At 42.9% G+C, this 25,758-nt stretch overlaps 2 protein-coding genes across 2 annotated transcripts in view; both read left to right on the plus strand.

Moving 5' to 3' along the window:
• The first annotated feature begins 349 nt into the window (after positions 1–349).
• LOC119174774 (SEC14-like protein 2) lies at positions 350–22,787 on the plus strand. Its single transcript, XM_037425832.2, has 12 exons — positions 350–604; positions 5,651–5,720; positions 9,862–9,905; positions 11,841–11,903; positions 14,277–14,367; positions 15,241–15,335; positions 15,545–15,623; positions 15,758–15,838; positions 16,777–16,863; positions 17,781–17,890; positions 18,462–18,750; positions 21,420–22,787. Exons 1-12 carry the CDS (start codon positions 365–367, stop codon positions 21,509–21,511), a joined length of 1,341 nt encoding a protein of 446 aa, XP_037281729.2. The 5' UTR covers positions 350–364; the 3' UTR covers positions 21,512–22,787.
• Positions 22,788–25,206: 2,419 nt separating this feature from the next.
• The window catches only part of LOC119174773 (SEC14-like protein 2), a 28,561-nt gene continuing 28,009 nt past the window's right edge, over positions 25,207–25,758 (plus strand). The window contains exon 1 of the mRNA XM_037425830.2: positions 25,207–25,363. Within this exon, the coding sequence (XP_037281727.1) occupies positions 25,310–25,363 (54 nt within the window). The 5' untranslated portion in view covers positions 25,207–25,309. The remainder of the gene's footprint in view (positions 25,364–25,758) is intronic.

A 25,758-nucleotide genomic window follows, 5' to 3' on the forward strand; every position in this document is an offset into this window, starting at 1 on the left:
CTTTCACAAGTGTCGCGATACTCAGCGGCTGCACGGATGCAAGCCGTTCCCTCTTAGGAAGAACCGCGGGAATTGATAGATCGCCAACGCGCAGACAAGTGCGGTTCGGTTCGAAAATGACGCGAAGCCGCAGGCGCAGGCTTCACTCGCGTTCGTATTCACAGACCAAAGAGTGCTTTTGATCAATTTTTTTTTCTTTGTATCATTTGGGAAACTACAAGCTTCTGGCGTCAACCATGCCATAAAGAGGATGTCCTATATGGCTTACATCAGTGAGCTTTGTCCGTCCCGTTATCAAACTTGAATTCAAAGTTGAGAGCCTGGGGAGAATGTGATAGGGAGCTTATCGGCTGGCGCCGGGTGTATGGCTGACAAAGCCACGCCGCTGAAAAAGCTACTGGCATCGGAGCTCAGCTGTGTTGTGCAAGCAGGGCAATATGGAAAGGGCACGCCGCAGCCTGGGCGCTTAAGCGCCGGATACAAACAAGTGCCGCTCGCAGCCAGTCGGTCGACCGGAGCGGTGGAGCACGCACTCGCCTCAGTTGGAAGAATGAGCGGGTACCTGGGTGACCTGAGCATGCGCCAGCAGGCTGCGCTCGACAAGGTAGGTTCATTCCAGTTTTCGTTGCAGCGAAAGCTGTTATCTGATCATAAGATTCGGTTTTGATGGCGTATGGTTGTCCACCAGCGGTGTCAGTAAGCACTATCATGCAGAATGAAAAAAAAAAAAGATACGGAGGACCAACCAGCACTCGAATTCAGGTCCTCTGCGTCGTACTCAGGCCCTCTGAACCACGCTGGTGCTTAGTACTGCGTCACAAAGAGACACTGTATACATGCTTTATATTTATTCAGGTACCTGCATCGCCCGTTTGGCATTATTGTAGGGGCAAAAAAATTCCTGGACAGGAACTTTTTTTGCCAGGACCAAATTCGGGTCGTTTGCGTGTCAAATGGATGTTCTACTACACAGCCACGAGTCTGCTTGGACCAGGAGAGTCTGGGCAACGAGCTATAAAAGGCCGCGCCTATAGCTTTTGCTACGACCAAACTGCGTGTGTTTCGCAAGACCTGCCTTCGTCAAATGTGAACTGACATTATCAAGCATCATGATCATTATCAAACAGACACGCGTTCTCTTCGTCCTCTCCCGAATCCCCGTCGTCGTCCTCTTTCGCTTCGTTCGCAAAACACGTGCGTCTATTTCTTCGCCGGCACGCGATGCAGTAACTCTGGCGGGGGAGACAACCAGTTGAGATGGAGGGGAAAAAATAGAGAAATAATAATCGAGAAAGAGGGAAATTTTAGTTGGGAAAAAGTGCTTCGGGAAACGAGATTCCGACATGCGCACCCGCAATCCCAAGGCGTGTGTCGTAACCACTCGGCTTTCCAGGGAGCATAGCGTAGCATTTTATAGCGTAGTAAAGCGATGATGTGAAAAAGTGGATATTGGGGGACGAGGGCAGAGTTGAAGGAGAGAACGCAAGGGAAGATAGAAGTTAAAGCGCTAAAAAGAAAGAGAGAAATTAAGAGAACGATAAGCTGAACAATAATGAGTGGGAGAGAACAAAGGAAAAAGAAAGAAATAGAAAAAGAGATATTAACAAAGCGGAAGTGAGAAATGCGCAGAGAGACAAAGGGAAGATAAAGAAAGGCGTTAGAAAGACCAAAGAGGGGAAAGGAATGGAGAGAGAGAGAGAAACAAAGAAACAAAAATAGAGACAAAAAAGACATACAGAAAAACAGAGAGAAGAGAGAACAGAAAGAAATAGAGGAATAAATATGCAAAATTTATCAACACTGTAACCACGAGGGCAACTCTGATTACCAGCAGCTCCACCATTTCTTCAGCATTGTGCTTCCGGAGTAAGGTGCTCTAATTTTTTTTTTCAACGTCGACATGACTTGTTGAGGGATGTTGCAAGAACTAGACGGAAATCCTCTAAATTGGGATTGAGAGCGTTCAATGACGACCATCAAGATGCACAGGCGGCCGTACGAAAATTCTCAGAATCGTGCATAACTAACGTTACTCAGTGCAACAGTGTGAAAGGGTAATACAAAAGTAACAATGTATGAAGAAAAATACATTCTTCAAATTTGACATGTTATAGAAGTAAAACGTTTTCGCAAAACGAAAATTCAGTCTTGACTATGGAAATGTTGAACGAAGTGCGCAATTGAGACAAATTATTCGACTAGCTAAGCGTAATGCACAAATTATGCACCGTAAGTAAACAATACGCAAAATAAACGTGATACATAATAACTGAAAGCGATATGGTGTTCAGGAAACTTCACGTACTTCTTCAAAAAAATTTTGTAGCTGCATGCACAATCCTTATCTTCCACAGCGAGTTGCGCTACGTAGAACTCTCTCCAATTTGCGTCTCAGAATTGATCGTTAACAAATTATTCGAAGTGAATTCGAAAGGTTTCGCGTACCGGATCGACAGTGTGATTACGAGGCAAGGCACAGTGAGAAATGCAGAACCTACTTTAATTACTGGTATTTTGCAACATGAAACATGAATGCATGCACACGGGCATTTGTGCATTTCGCAACCATCCACATGTTGCCACCGTATAATTTTGTCATATCCATCAATCTGTTGGACAAAGGCTTCCCCGAAATTCTTTGCTGAGAAACACATAAACTAGGTTGTGTGTTTCTCTCTATACCGTTATATGTATACAGGACGAAACGGAGACTGTACTTGGTGTGGTACAATTCGGCACCGAAAATTCAGTTTCTTTTCCGTTTGTCGTGCATTCGACCGCCCTTCTACGTGCAACCGGGCCTTCGCTTGACTTTAAACGAAACGTTGGGCAACAATCACTGAGGTTCGTTAAGGTTTGTATCGAAAGTTGGAACATTGCGAGAAACAAACTCTTAATTTCTTGTTTTCTCTTGCTCTCCTTTAAAATCTATTTAAGGAGGTGCTAGTGTTTTGCTAGGAACGGCCACTTCGCTCCTTCAGGGGGAAAATATAAAGTGGAACACTACGGAATACCAAATCACCAAAGACCCCAAGAATTCATTCACGTACTTCGCGTGCCATATCACTGCCCTGAAATGCTCAATAAAAATTTGTTAGTGCCCCCCCCCCCCCAAGGTCAGGATAATCGACGGAGAAAAAAAAAGACAATCATTTCTCGTTTTAACGTGAACAACTAACTGGGCGAATCTTTCCTCTTGTTAGATAGCTGTTTTTCTTATTCATACGACATCATTCACGACGTTCGGCAATGTTGTTTTCTTTCGGTGAAAATTAGCTGGAGGACTTAGCGAGGCACGTGTGGTGTTACGACCGTCTTTCCTGAAGCTCTGCATACATTGTGCCCGCACTTGTACAGCCTTCGTCGCGAGAACGGGGAATTGTTCCTCGTCTCTCCGCACGGCATGGGAGGAAGAGATCTTTGTGTAAAGCCTTATAATAGTTAAAAAGTTGCGCAGGAAACTTTCTGTCATTTCTGGAAGTTCAATAAGTAAGAATGCTGAATCGAATAACTGAAAACCACCAGTCTGCAGCACATAGCCTAAAAGAAAATTCATACTAATATCTCAGAAGAAAAAGCGTCTATTTAACGAAAAAGTCATCCTATATAGTCTGGGAATCGAACCTGACCTTTCCGACGTGGCCGCTCTGCCAATTAAGCCAATCAGAATGATACAAATTGGCAGGGCGAATTAGTCAACAACTGGAAGCACAAGGACGCCTAGCATTGCATTTATCCTTTTCGCAACTCTTCAGTCACCTTCTGGATTTTACAGAACTCATTTGCAAGTCGAAACATCTGTCGACATCTCGCGAATCTGAAATATGCTGAAGGAAATATGGTGTCGCAATGCCATCCATCGGAGCGCAAGAACTAGCTGGCTAAGAGAGGCTGATATTGAAGATAGTTCAATAAATCATTTATAATGAATATTTGAGTATTTCTCGGGCATGAACAGGGTAATCAAAGTTTTTGACATGATACATTTTGGGCAAGGAATTGACTCAAAAGTCTGTTTAATGACGAATTACGCCTATTTCAAACGTACCTTAGTTCAGAACACCGTTTGTTTTTTCATTATTCCCATCAGAATTCAATATTAGTAGTTTCACGCTCACTGAAGCTTTTGAGTGACAAAATGAAGCTGATGTGCAGAAAAGTATCCGTTTGTGAGTGCACAAGCTTTATTTCAGTGAGTCATCTTTATTACATTCACAGATTAAACCAGCTCATCGCATTTTTCCACGTGTGGATAATGCTTACAAAATACAGCCCATGTTTGCCCGTACTAACTTCCTTCGTGACTCACCATTGTTTCTTGCGATTTATCATTGGAATAAACTACCAAGTGATGTTGTAACTGTGCGTGATCACGACACGTTTGTCCACAGATTAATGGAGATGTGGAATGTAGAACCGTAACATTTTGTGGCTTTCTTTCGTTTAGTCTAGTGCCAATATTACATCAGTTATCGCACACATCGTTTCATGCCATACTGAGTGCTACATTACTATGTCTTCTTTGGTGCAAAATTTGTTTCTGCATTTACCTTTTTATTATTTTTTTCGTGTTCTGTGTACGTATTTCTGTTTTGCGCATAACCCTGCTGTATTGTAACTACCCCCCCCCCCCCCACCCCGATGTAATGCCCAAATGGGCCTTTAGGGTATATGAATAAATAAATAAATAAATAAATAAATAAATAAATAAATAAATAAATAAATAAATAAATAAATAAATAAATAAATTACTGTATACCACCCCCTAGCAGTTCTACATTGACATTTCTTTTACCAGTCTGGTTTAGTTATCTGCCGTACGTGCCTCGAATGCACTGTCGACGTTCTTGCAGGCTGAGAGCCTTAAAGAAACGTTATAAAATGTGTAATCGATGTTTGCATGCGTGTGCAAGTCTAGGATGTCATGTGCTTACCGGTGTATCATAATCACCCACCAGCACCTGGAGTAGCATGTAAGGCGAATGGCCATTTCAATATATCACCGCCCGAAGGCCCGTCGCATTTTCCATGAATGCGAGAATGCTTGAAACCCGTGTACTTATACTTCGGTGCACGAAAGACTCGCTTTCTGGATTTGACGCCGACCAGTTGTGCCCCCGTGATCTCCGACGACAGCGCAGCTATTGCCGACTGGGCTCGCCCTACGCCATCTACTGACGATCTCCGACGACAGCGTAGCTCTGGCCGACCGGGCTCGCCCTACGCCATCTCCTGCCGCCGACATGAGCTCTCGCTGAGTGGTGCCCCGTCCTCGGACTCCTGCGACCGTGTCCATCTTTCCTGTCTCCTCTTTACTTCCGTCGTTTTCTGTCGCTCGCTGTCCCTGCACCTCGCTCTCTCCTTCCTTTATCTATTTACCTTTTAATCCTATTCTTTTAATCCCTCCTCACCCCCATCCCCTGTGAGCTACTGTTGAGGTGTCGCAATCTGATGCACACAGTTACGGAGCTCACTTTTCTTTTCTCTTTGAGAATCACATAAGAAAAAAGAAAGAAGGTGGTAAAAATTTCCTGAGCCTTGATGACGTCCATCATGACCATTGTCGTTTTGTGACGTTAAGCCCCAACAATTACATCATTGAGAGTGTACTGCTGAACCGAGTAACACATTCGTGTCCTTGGCTGTGCAGTTCCGAGAAGCTGTGGCTGACGTGAGGAAGACCTCACACACGGACGCGTTCCTGCTGCGCTGGCTACGAGGTGAGCCGACGAAACTGCTCAACAAAAGTTCGCATCACGGATTTCGTCGCGTCAATTTTGTCGAAAGGCACTCTGTGCTGTGATAAGATTATACGTGCCTCAACATCACTTCAGTTTTGTCACTTCGCACTCCTAAAGACCTAAAAAGCTATGCTGCGCCCATACCTGATAGTATCGAGACTTGGTACATTGTTCTGAAGTGCTCGGATGTGGTCCAGTTGTCACGGGGCATTGGAGTTATATGCACGTCACACAATCTATATAAATAGATAAACAAACACACACACACACACACACACACACACACACACACACACACACACACACACACACACACATATATATATATATATATATATATATATATATATATATATATATATATATATATATATATATGAGATCTAACAGACAGTAATGCCAAGGAATGTACAGGGGAAGTTATTAGAACCAATGGAATGTAAATAAGAAGAAAGAAAAGTGGATGAAAAAATAACCAGCCGTGAGCAGGAATCGAACCTACGACCTTCGAATAACGCGTTCGATGCTCTAACGACTGAGCTACCACAGCGGCCTTCCCTCCATCCACTTTTTTGGGTTTATATGTGAATTTAGAAGTAGGAGTGACAGTCAGTGCCATCTATAAGCCAAGCGACGAGTGTGAAAACACTCTTTTTATGCGCATGTTTGGCGTCACGTAGCACGTGAACTTATTATGAGCGGGCAGCTGATTAATAGTCCCTCGTATACAACCTAAACACACCAAGTCTGCCAGTACGAGACCCTCGTTCAATGAAATAAGTGGTTAGAGCATCGAACGCGTTATTCGAAGGTCGTAGGTTCGATTCCTGCTCACGGCTGGTTATTTTTTCATCCACTTTTCTTTCTTCTTATTTACATTCCATTGGTTCTAATAACTTCCCCTGTACATTCCTTGGCATTACTGTCCGTTAGATCTCATTAATATTGTGTTAAAACACGGACAAACGAGCCCTTAGGTATACACTTCTTTCCCTTATATATATATATATATATATATATATATATATATATATATATATATATATATATATATATATATATATATATATATATATATATATATATATATATATATATATATATATATATATATATATATATATATATATATATATATATATATACGAGAGAATGAGAGAGAGAGAGAGAGTCCCGTTGACCATGTGCCACGGACCCGTATTTTCTATACCCGGTCTAAACAAATCTGGACGTCAGACGTCTGTCAAATCACGTTGTGCGAGCCCGACCACGAGGCGCAAATTACAATAATATGCATTGTGATTGGGTACGATTGTGACTAAAAGAGATTCTACTGCAGCAACCAATCCGGATTTGCCCTGATCGCATTCGAAAATGCCCGCGTGACCGCGAAACAATACAGATCAAGCTTACTGTATAGAATAAGCACACCATTGGCTTGCACACTCGTAGAGTTGCTACAGTTCATGGACACTCCCTCTGTGTCGTGTATGGGGTGCAATGAAGTTCGGGACACAGGCCACTGCATCAAATGTTGTAAGCAGTTTGGCTCCGAAAGGGAAAAGCTAGCGGACAGTATGAAGAGAACGTGCCTTTCCCACGGATTCAGTGAAGAGGTCGTGCTTCCTGAAGGTGTGGGCATGGTTCGAAAGGAAGTAGCTGCTACTATTTTACGTCTTGTTCCAGAAGCAGTTTAAACGATTCAAGGTGAGACAAGCTGAAAGGCAAGAACCAGCCAGGTTGACTAAATTGCTGGCCGATTCTCGCAAGCTATAACGCCACATCACCACCACCATTTCCGCTTGCTTGTATACCGTTCTGCGATATCATGTTTTCTTCGCGCTTTTGCCGCACCAAATGTTTATTCGTGTGGGTAAACATTTTCCGCCTTTATCAAGGTCGCGTCGAAAACGGCAAACGCACCTCAACACGAGGTGAATATACAACTTTCCACCTGTATACACCCCACCTGTTTGCAATAAAGGTGCCAATTAAAACGATGCAAGCGTATTGTTTAAGGCAAGGTCGCAAGTGTTCGTTGAAGCGTGGAGAACGATAGCGCTTACCCCGAATGTTACCGTTGTCGTGCTCGTCAAAGCAATGTATAGGACGTCCATATCTTGCGCTATTGTTCCTAGCTGCAGTGGATCTAAAGCCTCTCTATTTGACTGTCGAGCAGATGATTAGGAAAAGAGTGCGCGTAAGCAAACCACTCTATGCACTGACTGCTGATGTGTCTCGTGAACTACTGTTCTGCAAACGTCTAAAAGATATTTCAAAGATAAACCTCTCAGGTCCGTGTGAAGATCGTACATGAAAAACATCCAAATGAATGTAGCTTGTTAACAGTGAATGCTCGTGGAGTTTTCAGCGTTTAGCAAACGGAACAGAGCGCAGGCAGCCCATGCAGATGTCGACTCTAGTTATCTAAACGAGGGCTGCCTATTAAAGATAAAGCAGTTTTGAACTGTTGTAACTTGTTTCTGAACAAACTGCCGTTATTTTACACTCAAAGTAATTTTGTTTGTCTCATTTTTTTCTGAAGGATTGCATAGCTGGTGTAAAACTTTATGGAGAATAGTTCGGTTTGCTGTGTTTCTAGTTATATTCAAAGCAATGTTGTCAATTTGTAAGCCCGACTTAACTGGGATAAGAACTTCTGTGTGGAATGTTCAGTAAAATAAGAGCACTATAATGCAAGAGTCTTTTTAATCAGAAGTCTAAGTCCTTGAGATATATATTTAGGTTGCCACAGGTGTAATGACAAACAGGTGATTTAATATACACGCCGATATATAGCTTGTTTAGCGTGCTTACCCGGAAAATCCTGGAAGTCTTCAACTGTAAACACATAAATCGTCTCTACGATCACTGGGATTGCATGGCGTCATGTTACCATTTTTACTTTTTTTGAAACACGAACGATTACATTGGTCAGCCACCAATAACTTGTCAGTGTTCGATTGTAAGTAAAGTGAGTATCATTCCGTATAATTCAAGATACTTTGTGATATGGAGTAGCCGAGGCAATAGGCACCTCAACCTCTCCACAGAAAAACAGTTAAAACAGAACAGAACAGAACAGAAGATACAATCATCGGACCACTGTTTTGTTTAGATCCTTGTTTCTCACCAACAGCTGTGCTAGATGTGAACTACTATACAGAACGCTGGCATTGCGTGTGCTTTTTTTATGACTCCGCGCTTCAACGTAGCGAATCGACACACATGGAGCGAGCGAATAAACATGTGCAAGCATCGCGGGTGCACCAAGCGCCACAGCCGCATGTAAGACTACTTGCGTAGCTACGTCGAATTCAAGGTATAACAAACTAGGAAGGTCGCGTCCCCACAAATGAGCTTATAAAAAAGCCAACAGAATACTGCTACGACATTTTGTCCCCGTAAACAGGTGTTTTGTAATAACCCATCTGTGTCAATGTTAGCGTTTGGCGTCCGCTGCACATCCGAATTGTCACACTGCGAATGCAGTCCCAGCTGTACTCGCCATCATAACTCCCAGAAAGTGAACATATCTTTATATTTTATTTGGTAGAACATATCTGCATCTATATGCAAGTTTCTGCGTGTAACTTGTTATGGGGAAAACCTTGTGGCTTTTCTAACATTGAAATTATTTGCTTTAGCTGATGGTGCCAATAACTTAAAAAAAATATAATATAAACTTCACTGCGAGCACACGCAACATTTTCCAAGCTAAATCAACTCGCAAAATTCACGTCAATACAACGTTTAATACATAATATGTTGTTTTATGGTGCTGCAACCAAATCAAGTGCCAAGTAGTCTCGCCTCCAAAGATGTAAAATGGTTTGATTTTAGACAACCTCAACCTATTCTTTACTTAACCAATCGAAAATGTAACACTGCTCATATTCAAAGCAATAAAGACATAGTACAACAGTTTCGTATTCATATTCATTTAAAAATATTCAAATACGAAGTGCGAGCAATAATATTTTGTTGCCACATGACATACAGCAAACACGTTAAGCTACTTGAATGCATGATTTCATACATGTTAACACATTTTTGAAACCAAATCAGCGTATTAACTACGTTTCGTTTCTTTACATCTCATATCCGATGGCACAACCAGCCCGGGAGTTTGATGTGACCAAGGCGGAACGCATGTACCGCCATGTGAGTACCAACCTTTCGATAAAAGCCAGCATGCACAATTTGAGATCCACTCATTGCCAATAGCCTCGCCGCGGTGGTTTAGTGGCTAAGGTACTCGGCTGCTGACCCACAGGTCGCGGGATCGAATCCAGGCTGCGGCGGCTGCATTTCCGATGGAGGCGGAAATGTTGTATACAGGCCCGTGCGCTCAGATTTGGGTGCACGTTAAAGAACCCGAGGTGGTCGAAATTTCCGGAGCCTTCCACTATACGGCGTCTCTCATAATCATATGGTGGTTTTGGGACGTTAAACCCCACATATCAATCAATCAACTCATTGCCAATAAGATAACTCACATTCACTTTTCACCCATTCATACTTGGTTCATATGCTTTTTTTTTTAGCCTTCTTTGGTAGAGCGTATCGTTTATTTATTTAGGCTCACTTTTGCGCAAAGGTGGAGCTCTTAACCCTTTACTGACTAATGTCATGAATTCGCGACATGCCGAAAAACTTTAGAGTAAGCAAGTCACTGAATGTGTGACGCCTTTATTGCCTGCTGTCAGGTATACTCACGGGGAACGCAGCTTTCAGCGTGAAAAATATAGTACTATTTCGTGTAATGTATTTTATGCCAGAACCAATTGTTTTGCAGCTGATGGCGGATAGAGCAAAGCGCTTGAAAGCGCTTACTTATTCGTTGTTTCTCGCCTGGCTGACGCAAGTTCGATCTTCAATAACTTTGTTTATTTAGTGTGTACGCACTCAATACGACGCCACACGACATTTTGCGTAGTTCTGAAGCCCATTTTTTGTTGCACGGCCTTCGCTTCTATGGCATGTGGAGAATTCGCGACATGCAAAAAAGTAAGCATTAAAGGCGCATTTGAGATATTTTGACTGTGGAATCATTTAAATGTCACTATTTAAAGCCGGAAAATTAAAACAATTCTTATTTTCTTCGGCAGTTTCATAATTCAGGCAATATTTATTTATTTATTTATTGTTAATTTATTTAATTTATAATAACTCACAGGCCTCGGAAGAGGCATAAAGTGAGGGGGCATACAGTGCAGTACAATCCTTTAATTACGCGTATAATCAGAAATTCGCGACATAACAGAAAATATTGCGCAGGAGTAAATACACATTGCAGTTACATTACATCATATAATGCAGCCAAAATACCAGTGCATCATTATACTCCTTGAAATAAAAAGGAAGGCTTGTGCCAATACTATTAAAAGGCAAACGTTATCAGAATGAAAATCAATACACGCATACACACGCGCATATAGAATAGGAGAAACTAAGCGCAGTGTGTGGAAAAATGTTGATTCAAGTGAAGGGATAAGGCGTCGTGGTCTCTAAGTGAAGCAATATTTTCCGGTATGGGCTGTTCCAGAGACGAATAGCGCGAGGTAATTGTGAAAAAGTTAAATGATTGCGTTGCACCGTATAGGCGGGTGTAAATGGTTAAAGTGACAAGTCGCACTATAGAAGTAAGTGATTAAGAATGTCGTTAAATGAATACACACATATTTGCCCTATCAAAGCTGTTCTAATTGCTCATTTACAGATTAGTGTAGTAGCGCATTCAGCATATAACAGTTTTGTGATAGTTCTAACTGCTACTAAACTGCATTAATAAAGATATCTTCGGTCGTTTTCAGTACATAGCTTGATCATATGTCATGTTCTATTCATATATTAGACGCATCGTTACACGAAATATCCCCACAAAAAACAAATCCAACCTCAATACTTCTCGGTGCTTTAGACATATACCATAAGCTGTTAACAGAGTATCTATTTTTTTTTTCGAATAATTTACCAACTAAAATATGCACCACAGTTCATTCGCGTTCATTAAAATGATTAAAAACACCTGATTTCACTACAATTGTTTCCTTTCCTTTCGTCAGCTGTTTACAGGAAACCACAATTTTCTCGCAGGACCTCGAATGGCGGAAGGATAACGGCGTTGACGAGCTGGTGAACAGCTACGAACCACCAGCGGTGCGTTTTTTTTTTGTTTTTTAGCATATTGAATAGCTGTCACGCATACAGTGACAGTTATAGCTAAGGTAATTACAGCAGATTACGATGACCTCATTAGCATACTCATGTCGGCACTCTTGAATCAGTATTGCTCCTATATACAAGGCGTATTTGGGTAAGGATAATGAAAAGCTATTTTCTTGACCCAGTCGCTAATGCTTTTTTTTTTCCAAGAAAGAGTCCTAGGATACTGGCCGAGCCCATCCTCAGCCCAGAAGGCATTGAAAGCGTCCTTGCACTTTTTAAGGACAAGCGCGTTGAGAGACTGCATTTACACAGCATTAGGATGTGTTTTTTTTGTTTTTGCCTTTTTTGTGCATCTCTCAGATAGTATCTTTCGTTCCAGTTTTCTCCCTTTCCTAGTATAATGTGCCTACATACCCGTAGGTGGGTATTAGCCACGGGAATGGGGGTATGTGCCCAAGGTGATCGACAGTTTACATCCACCCAGGAACAGCGAAAACGGACATGGGTAATTTGAACGCATGAGCGTTAAGAAAAACGCTGACATGGGCAGCGTTGACCCGACGATTGCAAAAGATGAATCTCAGGTTTCAAGCCGGAATCAAACCATAGCATTCTGCGTGGCGATCAAGTATTCTACCTCAGAACCACGCCATGTCTCGGAACTATCTTTCAAATAGGTCATAATGTTTGCGAAATGTCCATTGTTGCTGCTGTGCTGGGGATCCATTTTTTTAACGTTACATATGTTCTGCTAATATACAGCGGTAATGCCGGCTTAACGACAGTTGTAGTTAAGCACGCCATCCCCTGAAGCTCATTTATGTAGCAGTGCCCAGGGCTACAATCTTCGCTATCACCGGCGCTTCATATGAGTTCCCTTGTTCTGATGTGACTAATACGCATGTTGCTGTTTGAATATTTACGTAATTGTAAACAACTGGTTACAAAACATACATGCGGCTTTTTGAAATACGTCTGTGTGTGCACTTGTACAAATATTTAGCGCTCCTCTGTAACGTTTTGCACAATAAGAAATTACGTCACAGCCACATCCTACCCGCATGCTTCACATAACATCGATTCCCACGGTACGTTGGATCTGCCGAATTTTTTTTAACCTCCCTGCCTGAGCATGCAACCTTAAAACAAAATCTACAGCACAGGCTGGTGGCGGATGTCATATATACTTTACACACGAGTGGAAGCGCTCATCATTGTGTGCGCATGTTGCGGCGTTATTCATCCCCAGCTTGCGCTGTATCTATTGCAGTGAACCGCCAACTAGACCGAGCCGTGGCTCTTCTGATGCAACCTTATTTTGCGTTTTACAAAACGTCTGAGAAGCACTGGAACATATTGTCCACTTTGTAGGCGGCACAGCTTCAACTGTCTTTTAGTTTATGTTTTTCCTCCGGCTCTCTGGCTCCCAGTTATCCGCGGTATACGAAATATATAACAGGGGAGACCCCTATAGTAACGCACTCATCTCGTTATAAGACTGCCAAGGTATAGATTACGTATATTAAAGACAACAAAAGAACAGCATGAATGCAATCATTGGTGAAAAGAACGAATTTATCTCTCTGAAAACGGTAGTGGTATCCATCAGTCTAATACAAAGACAACAGAGCGATTATCGCTATACCCTTTCTCTCCTTGAACTTGTGTTTCATACATCTTCGCCGGGTACTCATGTTCGCAGGGCGGGATGGCGGCCAGGGTTGCCGTTGGGGGGAATTTAAAAGGTGCAATAACTGAAGCCAAAGTAGCCATGTCGTTTAATATTATCGCGAAATGGGTAGCAAAACAGAGCAGGAGTGGTATAATGAACGAAGTCTTTACTATTAATGAATAAGGAAAACCATTCTGAATAAGTAAAACTGTAAATTAAAAGTAGTCACTAATTAGACATGGCACCAACTGAAAATTTTCGTCACCAAACGGGTTGAAAAGTAGTCAATTTGGCGCAGAGTATCCACTAACGGCCACTCTGATGGCGCCCAACTTTTCCTATATAAGCGTGTGAAAAATATAAATACATTGCTTGACACATTACATGACAACGTTCTGCTTCTCAACGGGAAGCTACGCCGAATATAGTGGTATTTTGAGCTCGTAAACAAACAAGGAACGAAATACAGAGATAGGCAGACAAGCGCTCACTTCAAGCTAAACTTTATTCACACTTTATTCATAAACTAAAGTTTATTCCCTGTCAGTTTATGCGCTCAAAACACCACTATGTTCAAGTAAAACTCTCCCATATTTCAGTGCTTCCAAGCCCAATACTTCATCTGCGCAATAATTAATCATAACTGCCTATTGAATGCGTGGCTATTAGTCAACGTACCTACTTCCTCGCAGCTGGTGAAGGAGAATTTTCCAGGTGCTATACTTCACCCGTGCAAGGATGGACGACCGATGTGGATTATTCCCGCGGGAATCGACATGAAAGGTAACCCTCTATATGCTTTGACCGAATCGAATCTGTAGTGATGGTTCTGTTCGTCGAGAATGCAGGTGAATGGATTTACCAGCTAAACGGAAATAATCAAACTACACAGGGCTTAATCATTGAATGATCTTACTGTTTTTACAATACAATTGAACCCACTAATAATGATACCGTTTTCAACAATATATTGGTTATAACCCTGCAACGTCAAGTTTAATTGATTGATTGATTGATTGATTGATTGATTGATTGATTGATTGATTGATTGATTGATTGATCGATATGTGGGGTTTAACGTCGCAAAACCACCATATGATTATGAGAGACGCCGTAGTGGAGGGCTCCGGAAATTTAGACCACCTGGGGTTCTTTAACGTGCACACAAACCTGAGCACACGGGCCAACAACATTTCCGCCTCCATCGGAAATGCAGCCGCCGCAGCCGGGATTTGAACCCACGACCTGCGGTTCAGCAGCCGAGTACTTTAGCCACTAGACCACCACGGCGGGTCAACGTCAAGTTTCGCATGTTTTCTAAGGCGAAATGACCCTCTTACTCATTGCCCGCATACCACATTAGCGGTTATAACAATGAATTCTGGCTGTTGGGTGTCCATTCCAAAAGCTAATGACAAGCGAAAACCTTGAAAACAAATAAGAAAATGAGCAATTCTAGATCCTTAACGTCCGCCCATATTCCCAACGACCCCAATCAGCACCACTATATGATAGCATCTCATATCATCCCTAGTTTGATCTTTTCTGCTTTTCGTATCAGGTCACTTCAAAGCGTTGAATAAATCAACAAAAAATAAAGTTTTTTGTTTCTTTTTTTCTAACGTTTCACATTATCTCGTTTCTTGCTGTGTGCAGCCTTTGTAGCGGCCCTTACCCCTGCTGTCGTACAGCGACACTGCGTCTACATGTTGGAATATGCGGAATCGTTGAAGCGGTCAGCTTCAATAAAGGTGAGCCAAGCTTTATGCACTACGAGTGGCACAACCAACTGCAGTTATTGCAAGTTTTGTAGGCATAGGTGGGTGCTGGGTTCTCCAATGCTGGATAGGTGCAAGAGAATTAGGGGCGAGATTTCACCGCACTTGTACGTTGATGTGTGTTTGTTTTTCTTCCTGAATCCGATTGTGTCTGTCCCTTTTATTCATTTCGTTTCGCTTAGGCAACTGCAGAATTGGAAACGCACTACCTGGTCATTGACGTAGATAACTTCAGCCTGCGTCAGGTGTACAGCTGGCAAGGTAAGCGGCGAAACGAGTATAGTCAATTACATTAAAATCTTCACTCAATGTTCATGCGAGCAAAGCATTGTAAACGCGTTTCTTGTGCGCCAAGTGCTCCACACTCTATTGATAATTGGTCGTTGGCAGTGCAGCCGTGAAGACCATCACGGACATGCTGCAACTGATGGAGGACCACTTTCCCGAGTGTCTGGAAAAGTGCATAATCGTAAATGGTGAGCACAAGCCAAAACTTGGCGCGTTTCACACGTGCGCCTGTTTGTGAAGTTATCATTTTTATTTATGAAGCATAATTTGATAGCTCCTGATGTGATCATACAGCTGGGGCTCATGTGGCCGACATGGTCCCCACAACCCAGTAATCAGTTCAAAGTTACGTTACCGGCACTGACTACGTAGCATAGTCCTTAGTCGAGTTACTTATTGAGTTGTTTGTAGTGGTATTAGGTAGTCAACTTCTTTATGTATTTTTCTAATAGATTACACGAAAGATGGTGAACTGAGCATAAAATATTGATATCCTTTGATTAACCATCCTGCAGTTATATTGAGTTTATATCTCACTGATAAAGAAGTGATGGAAGGTTCAGTAGAAACAAATAATGGATGCATTCAGCAAGCGTCTCTTCCAAGCTTGCTGGTGTGTCTCATTTACAACCTAAAGCCATAAAAAGACACTATAACAATGTTTTGCGCTGCTGAACAGCAACTGATATCTTCACGATATAAACCTTTGATAATTCTGTTGTTTCAACGTGTAAGGTTTTCAGCAATACTTCCATGAATAACATCTGGGAACTGCGTGGGGTCGGTAATTTTCGATAAAGTTTGGTAGGAAATTGTTAAGAGGGGAAAAATCTTTAGCATTTGTTATATACACCTCCTTTGCGACGTCCGTTCTTTTACTTCTCATTCTGATGGTCCACAAACTGGGTTGTTTTCCGGGCATTTCATAAGACTGCAGATCATAACTATAGTGTCTTTCAAGTTATCTCGTGCAATAAAATCGTGCGGTTCAAGCTTAGGTTGGCTCCGACGTTCATATCATACGCCTTCAAAGTTGTGAAACGCGCACAAGGTTGAGTAGTTATAGGAAAACGTTCTCATGATAAAGACAACTGTTGGCAATAAATTTACGCACTGATTCACGCAGCGCCCTACTTCTTCCCCGTCGTGTGGAAGCTGATAAAGCCCTTTTTGACGCAGAGGACAACCGACAAAATGGAAATCTACGCAAAGGGTGAGTAGAAGCATACGAAATGGGACTTCTATCCAGACCTGCAGTGCCGATGTTGTAGCGGCAACACCTCTGTATCAGAGTAAAACCTCCTGTAATGTGCAACAATTGCGCGCAATATTTTAAGAGCTTCATTATTGTTTGGTCATCTATTACAGCTTACGTGTAAGGCACTGCCAACTTTTGTATACTTCTAAGCTCTATAAAGGTCATTGGCTTCTTGAACGGATACGCATCCATTTACTACAGAAACGCGAGTCATACCGCTGTCACACACTGTATTACTTGTCCCGATTGGGATCAAATCTGTCAACAGTGATTGACTACTTTTTGCAGCTTGCCTAAAGGAGTCGATTACGATTAAGAAGCGCGGTCTCGATCAGGCCTAATCGTGATAAACAGTGACCGTTTGACAGCGGTATATGAGCGAGAACGACCACAATCTCCTGTGCCCCGCCAGCCACATATATACAACATATGCCTGCAAGTAGCTCATACACTTATACAGGCTAATGCCATCACTTACTACAGGTTATTGTCTATGATGCGCAGTATTTTACCTTGCTCAAACTACAATGACGGGCAGATATAAAGCACAGTAAATTCTTTGTAAGAACTTTCCAGAGAAGGTTTCTTGCGATTACTTACCGATACATTTCATTGAGCCATCAACTTTTGCTATACGCAATCCTAAATGGTCTTTCAACTCACGTGTAAACATGCGCCTGCGTGACACAACGAGCTTTAATCCAGCTCAATTGAATTGAACTGGCCCCCGCCGTTATTCCTTTCTCATGCTGGTCGAGGGCATCATGATCTATTCAAACAATAATGCAGCAGTGTTGCAGTTCAGTTGGTGCAATTGCCTCTAGGTGTCATTGCGCTTGAAAGTTGTAAATAGTGATTCGATTCCAACGCAGTTGAACCCTGGAAGGAGCGTCTTGTTGGCCTCGTGTACGCAGCCGCCCTCCCCGCCCACTGGGGTGGTGTCATGGTCGGCCCTGACGGAGACCCACGATGCAGGCACATGGTAAGTGTGCTCCTGCCTACCCGACAGCGACAAAAACGAAACACGCGACAGTCGTTTCTGCGTCCTTGCCGAATACGCACGGTTTCATTCGTTAGGCTTCACCTGTTCTAACCGTGTCTGTTGTAGCCTGTTGTAGCCTGTTGCCAAGCGCGTTGATTTTTTTTTCAGGCTTGACTGATATAAAGGTGTGGATGACGTAGAGGGGGGTGGCTTCGGCGAAACTTTGATCTCTCTAATGGAGGATCCTGCGAGCAGCTATTGTTGTAGCAGCAACAGTATTTTCACCCAATGTTAACCTAATGATTGAGTTTTTACCCAAGTTTTCTCTTCTGTTCTGTTCTGTTTAAACTGTTTTGCTGTGGAGAGGTTGAGGTGCATATTGCCTCGGCTACTCCATATCACGAAGTTCTGCAGCGAAAAAAAAATAATACAGAACGGTGCCCAAAAATGAACAATCCGGAAAAAAATAAAAAAAAACAAAATATCACACTGCAACACAGTAATGATACCCAAGTTTTCGTTTTAGTAAAATGCACTTTCTTCTAATCACTTTAATTGTTCCTTTGCACAGATTAACTACGGCGGTCGCTTCGAAGAGGGTCCCGAGACGCGGGCCTTGACGCTCTTCGACGAGCCGGGCGTCAAGACGCAGACCATAGGTCGGCGAGACCGCTGGGAGTTCGAGGTGGACGTGTCGGACGAGGGCGTGGAACTCAACTGGTCTTTCCAGACTGCGGTGGGAGACTTGGGCTTCGGACTGCGCATGCGCGACGGAGAATCCCTGCTGCCCGTGCAACGCGTGGATGCCAGCAGCCAAATACCGCAGCAAGGCAGCTGGCGATGCGCAAAGGCCGGAAAATGTACGACGCCTTACGCCCTATGCAATGTTACATTACAGAAAGTATAGCGAGAACTTACGACGAGCACACAAATAAGAAGCGGCAAGTCAGCTCTTGTCCTTGTCGTAAGTTCGCGCTGCCTATACTTGTTATAGATCCGTACCAATTAGTCCAATCTAATTATTGGTAAGCGCATTCCGTTCCTGGGGGGGGGGGTACTCGCAACAGGGGTCTAATGGTTTTGTGCCTGATCGGTAATCGGAAGGTCGCTGGTTCGAATTCCGGTACGGTGGCCACATTTCGATGGAGACACAAGAGGCCCATCTGCTTATAGATTTAGGCGCGTGTTAAAGAACCCCAAAAGGTCGAAATTTTCGACGCCTCGGATTTAGGTGCAACTTAAAATTTCCGAAGCCCTCCAATACGGTGTCTCTAATAATCATAGCGTGGCATTGGCTCGTAATAAACCCGACAGTTATTAGCCTAACTATTACTTCGGCTCCAGAAGGGCTGATGAAACGGGAAACGATATGTTGGACGAAAACCTGTTCTCATATGGCGACGCACAGCGCAATGCACTAAAATTTTTGCCGAATCTAAAAGCTTAAGCGAGAGTTCGACCCATTGGAATCATTCGCACACATTTCTATTTTGTTGTGCTTGCCATCAATATGTCGTTTACACATTGTGTAGCAGGTTGTACAAAAATCTAATGAGAAAGGAGTTCGGAGGAACTAGAAGAAGCCTATATAGGCGTAATAACAGTTCATATTTGACCGCAAGTCACTGCAATAAAACTTTCTACAAAGGTAGCCGTCGTCCTGGAAAAAAAAATCCCCTCTCTAAACGTTGGTTCGAGCAGCATTTCTTGTACGACTACTTTCTTTTTTTATTAGTTTCGTAGCTGTAGTGGTTTCAGTACGCTCCAGTCGAAAGGTCCTCTAGTTCGATTTCTTCGAAGGGACTTTCCTGTTCAGCGCTTCGTACAAACGCATACGTGACTATTGATCCCATAATTCTTAGTATTTTAAGTTCCGTGCATCGAGTTGAAACCAAATATACCAATTACAGCGAGGGAAACCAAATACAGATTTATTTTCTGCTGTATTTATTCATTAACGGTCCTATAAAGTCTCCTTTTTGCACCCTCCACGGCTGCCTGAAGGCTACAATGCTTGAATGCTGACCCGAAGGTGTCGGGATCGAATTCCTGTCATGGTGGCCGCATTTAAATGGAGGCGAAGAAGTTGTAGAAATGTTCCGGAGCACCCCCTCTACGGTATATTTCATAAACATACCATGGTTCTGGGTATTAAAAACCCCGCTCTTATTATTATAGGTTGCCCTCTGCGTAAACATACAAAAAAAAACTTTCGAAACCAAGTCATCTAGAAAAAAATAGACAGTGCTTCTCTCACTAAAAGTGTCATTGGGAATGCTAACGAAACAGACAAGATTGTGTCGCGTAATTTTTCTTTAACAAAACGTAGTAATTTGTCATTTGCGACTTAGACAGATATGTGGTAGTTTAACGTCCCAAAACCACCATGTGATTATCAGAGACGCCATAGTGGAGGAAGAGAGAGATGCAAGGAAATGTATAATGGAGGTTAACCAGACACACGTCCGCTTTGCTACCATGCACTGGGGGAAGGGATGAAGGGGAGAAGAGACCCTGGAAATTTGTGCCACCTGGGGCTCTTTAACGTGCACCCTGATCTGAGCACACGGGCCTACAGCATTTTCGCCTCCATCGAAAATGCAGCCGACCCAGCCGGAATACGATCTCGTGACCTGCGGGTCAGCAGCCGAGTATCTTATAGTCACTAGGCCACCGTGGCGGGGCAGTTCTTTACAACTTATGGCAATATATTGGCAAAAACAAGAGATAAGAACAAGGAGTAGGGGAGAAACAATTTTTTTTCTACACTGTTTGTTTGTCCCTACATTAACCGTTCGTATTTTTCAAGCGCTGGAATTCACCATGAATAAGTATGCTTGCTGTGTTAGAATTAATCCACAATCATGGTGATTATCGACGTTGAAGAATGTATACAATTACGTTGGCGTCTTGTCCTCAATATTATATTTGCTGCAATCAGCAGTCGTAGTACTATGCGTCGGAAAACGTGCCAGCGCGTAACCACAGTACAAAAGTGACATTTATGTGATCTCGCCGCTAATGCAGATCATAATATCGGGGGGTTTAGCATCCCCAAACCACGAGATGATTTTGAGAGAAGCCGCAGTGGAGAGCTCCGGAAATTTTGACCATCTGGTGTTCTTTAGGGTGCGCTTACATTGCACCATACAGGAGGCTCTACCATTTAGCCTGTTATCGCCGTGGCCAGGAATGGCACCCTCGACCTTCGAGTGAGCAGCCGAGCCCCATAGCCACTTATTAATCCAGGCAGACACTTATGCACAACAGAATTGAGAAACCATCTAATTAAATTAGTAAAGTAAGGCTGATTCTCACGCTCATGCACTGCTAAATCTCGTATAATGTGTATATAAGAAGGGAAGCCATAAAATTATTATTTTCCAATTCAGGCGGGTGTTCCAACCACGTGACACGATTTTCATTCGACTCTTCAGAAACTTAGATTCAGTAGAGCCGGACGCCACCCCAACGCCAAGTAAAAAACTACAGTTTGCCTTTTTTTTGTGTGTGTGCGTGGTTTTCGCAGACGTGCTCGAGTTCGACAACTCCTACAGTTGGCTGACGGAAAAGAAGTTGGCCTACGTCGTGAAATTGCAGTCGCCGAGTGAGAGTGCTTGACCACCGTTCCACCTCATCAAGCTAAGCACCTCAGGATGTACCAAATAAAGACAGCTGCCATTTCGTACTGTTCAGCTGGAATTCAAAGAGGAAAGTTATGCCGTGCTAGTCAGCAGCACTTTTGAAGTACAAAGTAGAGAGTGAGAAAGCTTGTAAACCTAGAGAGGTTTATGAAACGAAGACTGGAACAACGCCCCCTCTAAACGTTCGCACCAGCTTGCCGCATGATCAGTTTTGACAGCGTCCATCGAGTCCGCAACAAATGATATATCACTAAAAACTTAGCTTAAGATAAATAATAACGCTCTCCTGTCATTTTCAGAGGACTCTTTAAATCTGTGAATGTTCCTGAAATTATGCACTAATAAATGACATTTAATATATATGACGACATACTGACCCATAGGCGCCGCTAATAAGAGGCGAAATGCTATAAATCGTTCATTGTGTGACTCTTGTTTCTGTACCTGACGATAAGTATGATAACATGGAGTCTTGATATGATCTTGACAATGTTCACGCTATCTGCCATTGTTCGCGGGTACATGTACATTCTAAAAAAAGTGCCGCCATATCCACGAAGTGAATTATGATGAGTGGGCGAAGCTCCGGAGGAAAACCTGGTAAACCATGAATCTTCCGTACATTTTGCCCACTCGATTTTATTACAATGCTCCCCCCTAGCGTACGTCACCGCACTAAATCGAACGATTGCCTTCCACCAATGACACGTGCCATATGTGACATCATTCCTATTTTATAACATCTCACATCTTTCATCATCAACTACAAGTACCGCCGTCTAGTTTATAACACCTTGCATCTTTTCGTCATCAGTTACAAGTGCCGCCATCTAGTGAACACTGCAAGAACTAAACGAGAGGTGGCTACATACAAGGGACTGTACCACCATCTAGTGAACACCGCAAAAACTAAACGAGAGGTGTCTACATACAGGGGACGCACAGCCCACGCCTTAAGGAGCTTCGCCCCTAAAATTTTTTCCCTGATCTGCTCTACACCTTGTTCATTTATTTCCAATAAAAGTTAAGCAACAGGTGGTGTTATAAACAACCTCTTTGCCTTACATCAAGTTGTACTTGCCTCTGCGTTATGACCGAACGTTTGTCCGTGATGTACTAAGCCTGAGTAATTTTGCGAAGCTTATATACAGGATTTTGAATTTTGTGGCTGGGACATTATAGGGTATTAAACAACAATGTTGTTAACTTATGTTTCATGCTCGGAAAAAAATAAAGGTTGTTTATTTGTTGAAGACTGCTGTCACTTTTTCGTTTTTTTTTTGAAGTCTTGTCAACGCAGTAATAACTATAGTGTTCAGTTTTCTTCCCGTCGCGTGGCGTCACGCTTTAAACGTACATTATTTCAAAAAGCGCGACAAATACAAATTTTCGAACTATCTTTTCATTACAAGTTCTACGGAGTCTTCTAGGTCAGCCTCCTTGTCTCTTCCTTTTATTTATTTCTCTCTCTCCTCGTGGCGTACAGCGTGCGGTAGCATAATGGGATGGTATCACACACCGATGGTATACGGAACATTTCTGACAGCCCCGAACTTTCGCTTGCAGTGTCTTTACGAGTGTTACCTCGATAGAATGCACAATGCATTTTCTCTTGTCTGGTTGTCCAAGCATGACCTAGGTGAAAATAAAATCATTCGGTGATCGAAGTCCAGTCGATAAAGATGATAATATGGACAGACAATTTGACCAGAACACCACGCTTTTCGCCACTTACCACTCCACTTACGACCAGAAGTTGTATGAAGGAGTTTAAATTTATCACCAAGGACAAAAAAAAGTTACGTCCTATGCCAAGCCGCCACAGATGCACTACGTCACAGGTCAAGATATCGATACAGAGCTTGCGGACAAGCTGCTTTGCCATCCAGGAACGTGATAACAAAAACTAACTCGGAACGTTAACCTCATGAGTCCAAACTGCAGCTGAGAGTGACCAATCTACTGTAGCAGGTTTAAACAACAACAACAACAACAACAACAACAACAACAACAACAACAACAACAACAACAACAACAACAACAACAACAACAACAACAACAACAACAACAACAACAACAACAACAACAACAACAACAACAACAACAGCAATTATTATTATTATTATTATTATTATTATTATTATTATTATTATTATTATTATTATTATTATTATTATTATTATTATTATTATTGTGGACCACGCGATAACGTTCAGTGATGGCGTCACCATAAGTCGTCATGTTACGCGACGACATAGAGGCCATAGAGTTTCCTTAATTAACTAAACGAAACCTTGGCGCTGCTATCGTTTAGCCACCATGGGTAGTACAAAACCGTGTGATTGAGGATTGATATGTGGGGTTTAACGTCCCGAAACCACCATATGATTAAGAGAGACGCTGTAGAGGAGGGCTCTGGAAATTTCGACCACCTGGGGTTCTTTAACGTGCTTCTAAATCTGAGCACACGGGCCTACAACATTTCCGCCTCCATCGGAAATGCAGCCGCCGCAGCCGGGATTCGATCCCGCGACCTGCGGGTCAGCAGCCGAGTACCTTAGCCACAAGACCACCGTGGTGGGGTACAGAAATGTGTGTGCATGAGATTTTTTTATGAATATTTTATATCTCTCTACCTCTATACTCTTTCCGCCCTTTATTCGCCCACCGCAGTACAGGGAAGCAAACCTGTTCTCAGTTCTAGGCTAACCTTCCTGTCTCTTCCTTTTATTTATTTCGCTCTCCTGTTGCCTAGTCATCGTGCTTGAGGGCAACACAATTGGGGTTTTGTTTATTGCTGTGTTTTGACTTTGTCTTGAATAAAAAAATGGAAATGTATAAAATGTGTGACCCAATTTCAATCAGTGAGCCTATTAAGGTCAAGGTGTAAAGCGTAACTGCTGGACATTTGTGGAGATTTGTGCAAAACGGAATAAGGCCCCAGCGGAGAACTAAACTGAGAGGAAAAAAACAACAACGAAGATTACAAAAACCTAATGTGTTACCCATGATTCTCATGCTGGCGGAAGCGCCATGCAATGCTGCTCCCATAGACACTATAGCGCCAGAGTTCCCCCTAGTGTAGTTACAGAAAACTATACGACAATAGCATCATGAAGATGTGATGTGACGCATTCACGTAATGATAATTTTGCATTATATCGCGTTGACATTGCTGAGGCCAGCCGTCACCGTTCCATATAGGGCAGGCATCTGGTGCGTTCGAGTAAATAAACATTATTACGCAGTCACCGTCACCGACAACAGTGCGATCTTTCTTGTGATCCCTATTTCTCCGTCCCTATCCGCATGCCGCTATATATATCACCCACTCTCTCATATGCCCCTCTATCTAACTTTGCACACCAGCTCTTTTGTTTTTTTCATATCCTGTTAGCCTCCCCGTCTTTCCGTTCTCCGTTTTTGCTTCACGTTAAACTTATCGTGCCGGCCACGACGTTTCCCAGCGATAAGCTAATACAGCTAAACGTGGTCACTTGGGTGAGTTGGTACGACATTAATCCCGTAAAAACAGCTGATACAACACTATTTGGTTTAGTAATTGGTCGACCGTAGCGTACAGTGCGGCGACCGGCCTGCTTTGTGCAACGCGTACCACGAGCACGGCGCATGGACGTGACCCATGCGATAGAAAGGGCTCCCTCCACTACGAGCGAGGAGGAACACGGGAGTGTCGACTGTCACTCGATCCGCTGATTGCCGAGACGAGCGTGCAGGCCTGTGCTCGGGATCGTCAGAACAACTGTGAGCCGCTATGAGCGGCTACCTCGGCAGCCTGAGCGACCGCCAGCAAGCTGCGTTAGATCAGGTGAGTGTTTCCAACGGTTATAACATGTTTTCAGTCGACAGTGACATTACGTGAGAAGGCGGGGCTAACAAATTTCATCAGGGAAGGACCGCAGTTTTACATAAAAGAGATTTTGCGTTCTTAATACAGCAGTAAACAAGGCCACTTGCTAAAGATTTTTCCAAGCATTCAAATTGACGCGCCATTATTGAGTTAGACGCAGCGTTTTATTAGTAAATGTATGTCTGTTTAGCTAGAGTACGGAGAACAGCATAGTATCTGTGTATACAGTATCTGTGTAACCCTTGATACGTTATCCCACCGTGATAAAGGAGATTGTACAGTAGCAAAATTCATCTGCGAATCCGTTTTTGTGTTTTTGTCTGTTCATTGACTGAAACTATATTTCACTTGGC

Source organism: Rhipicephalus microplus, chromosome 5, assembly GCF_043290135.1.
Source record: "Rhipicephalus microplus isolate Deutch F79 chromosome 5, USDA_Rmic, whole genome shotgun sequence".
NCBI lineage: Eukaryota > Metazoa > Arthropoda > Arachnida > Ixodida > Ixodidae > Rhipicephalus > Rhipicephalus microplus.

Bases quoted from the DNA above. Each gene is read 5' to 3' on its own strand.
- LOC119174774 (XM_037425832.2), top strand. From the start codon at position 365: ATGGCTGACAAAGCCACGCCGCTGAAAAAGCTACTGGCATCGGAGCTC. The intron at 11,904-14,276 runs GTGCGTTTTTTT...ACTTCCTCGCAG, and splicing joins ACAGCTACGAACCACCAGCG to CTGGTGAAGGAGAATTTTCC. The intron at 15,839-16,776 runs GTGAGCACAAGC...TGATTCACGCAG, and splicing joins AAAGTGCATAATCGTAAATG to CGCCCTACTTCTTCCCCGTC.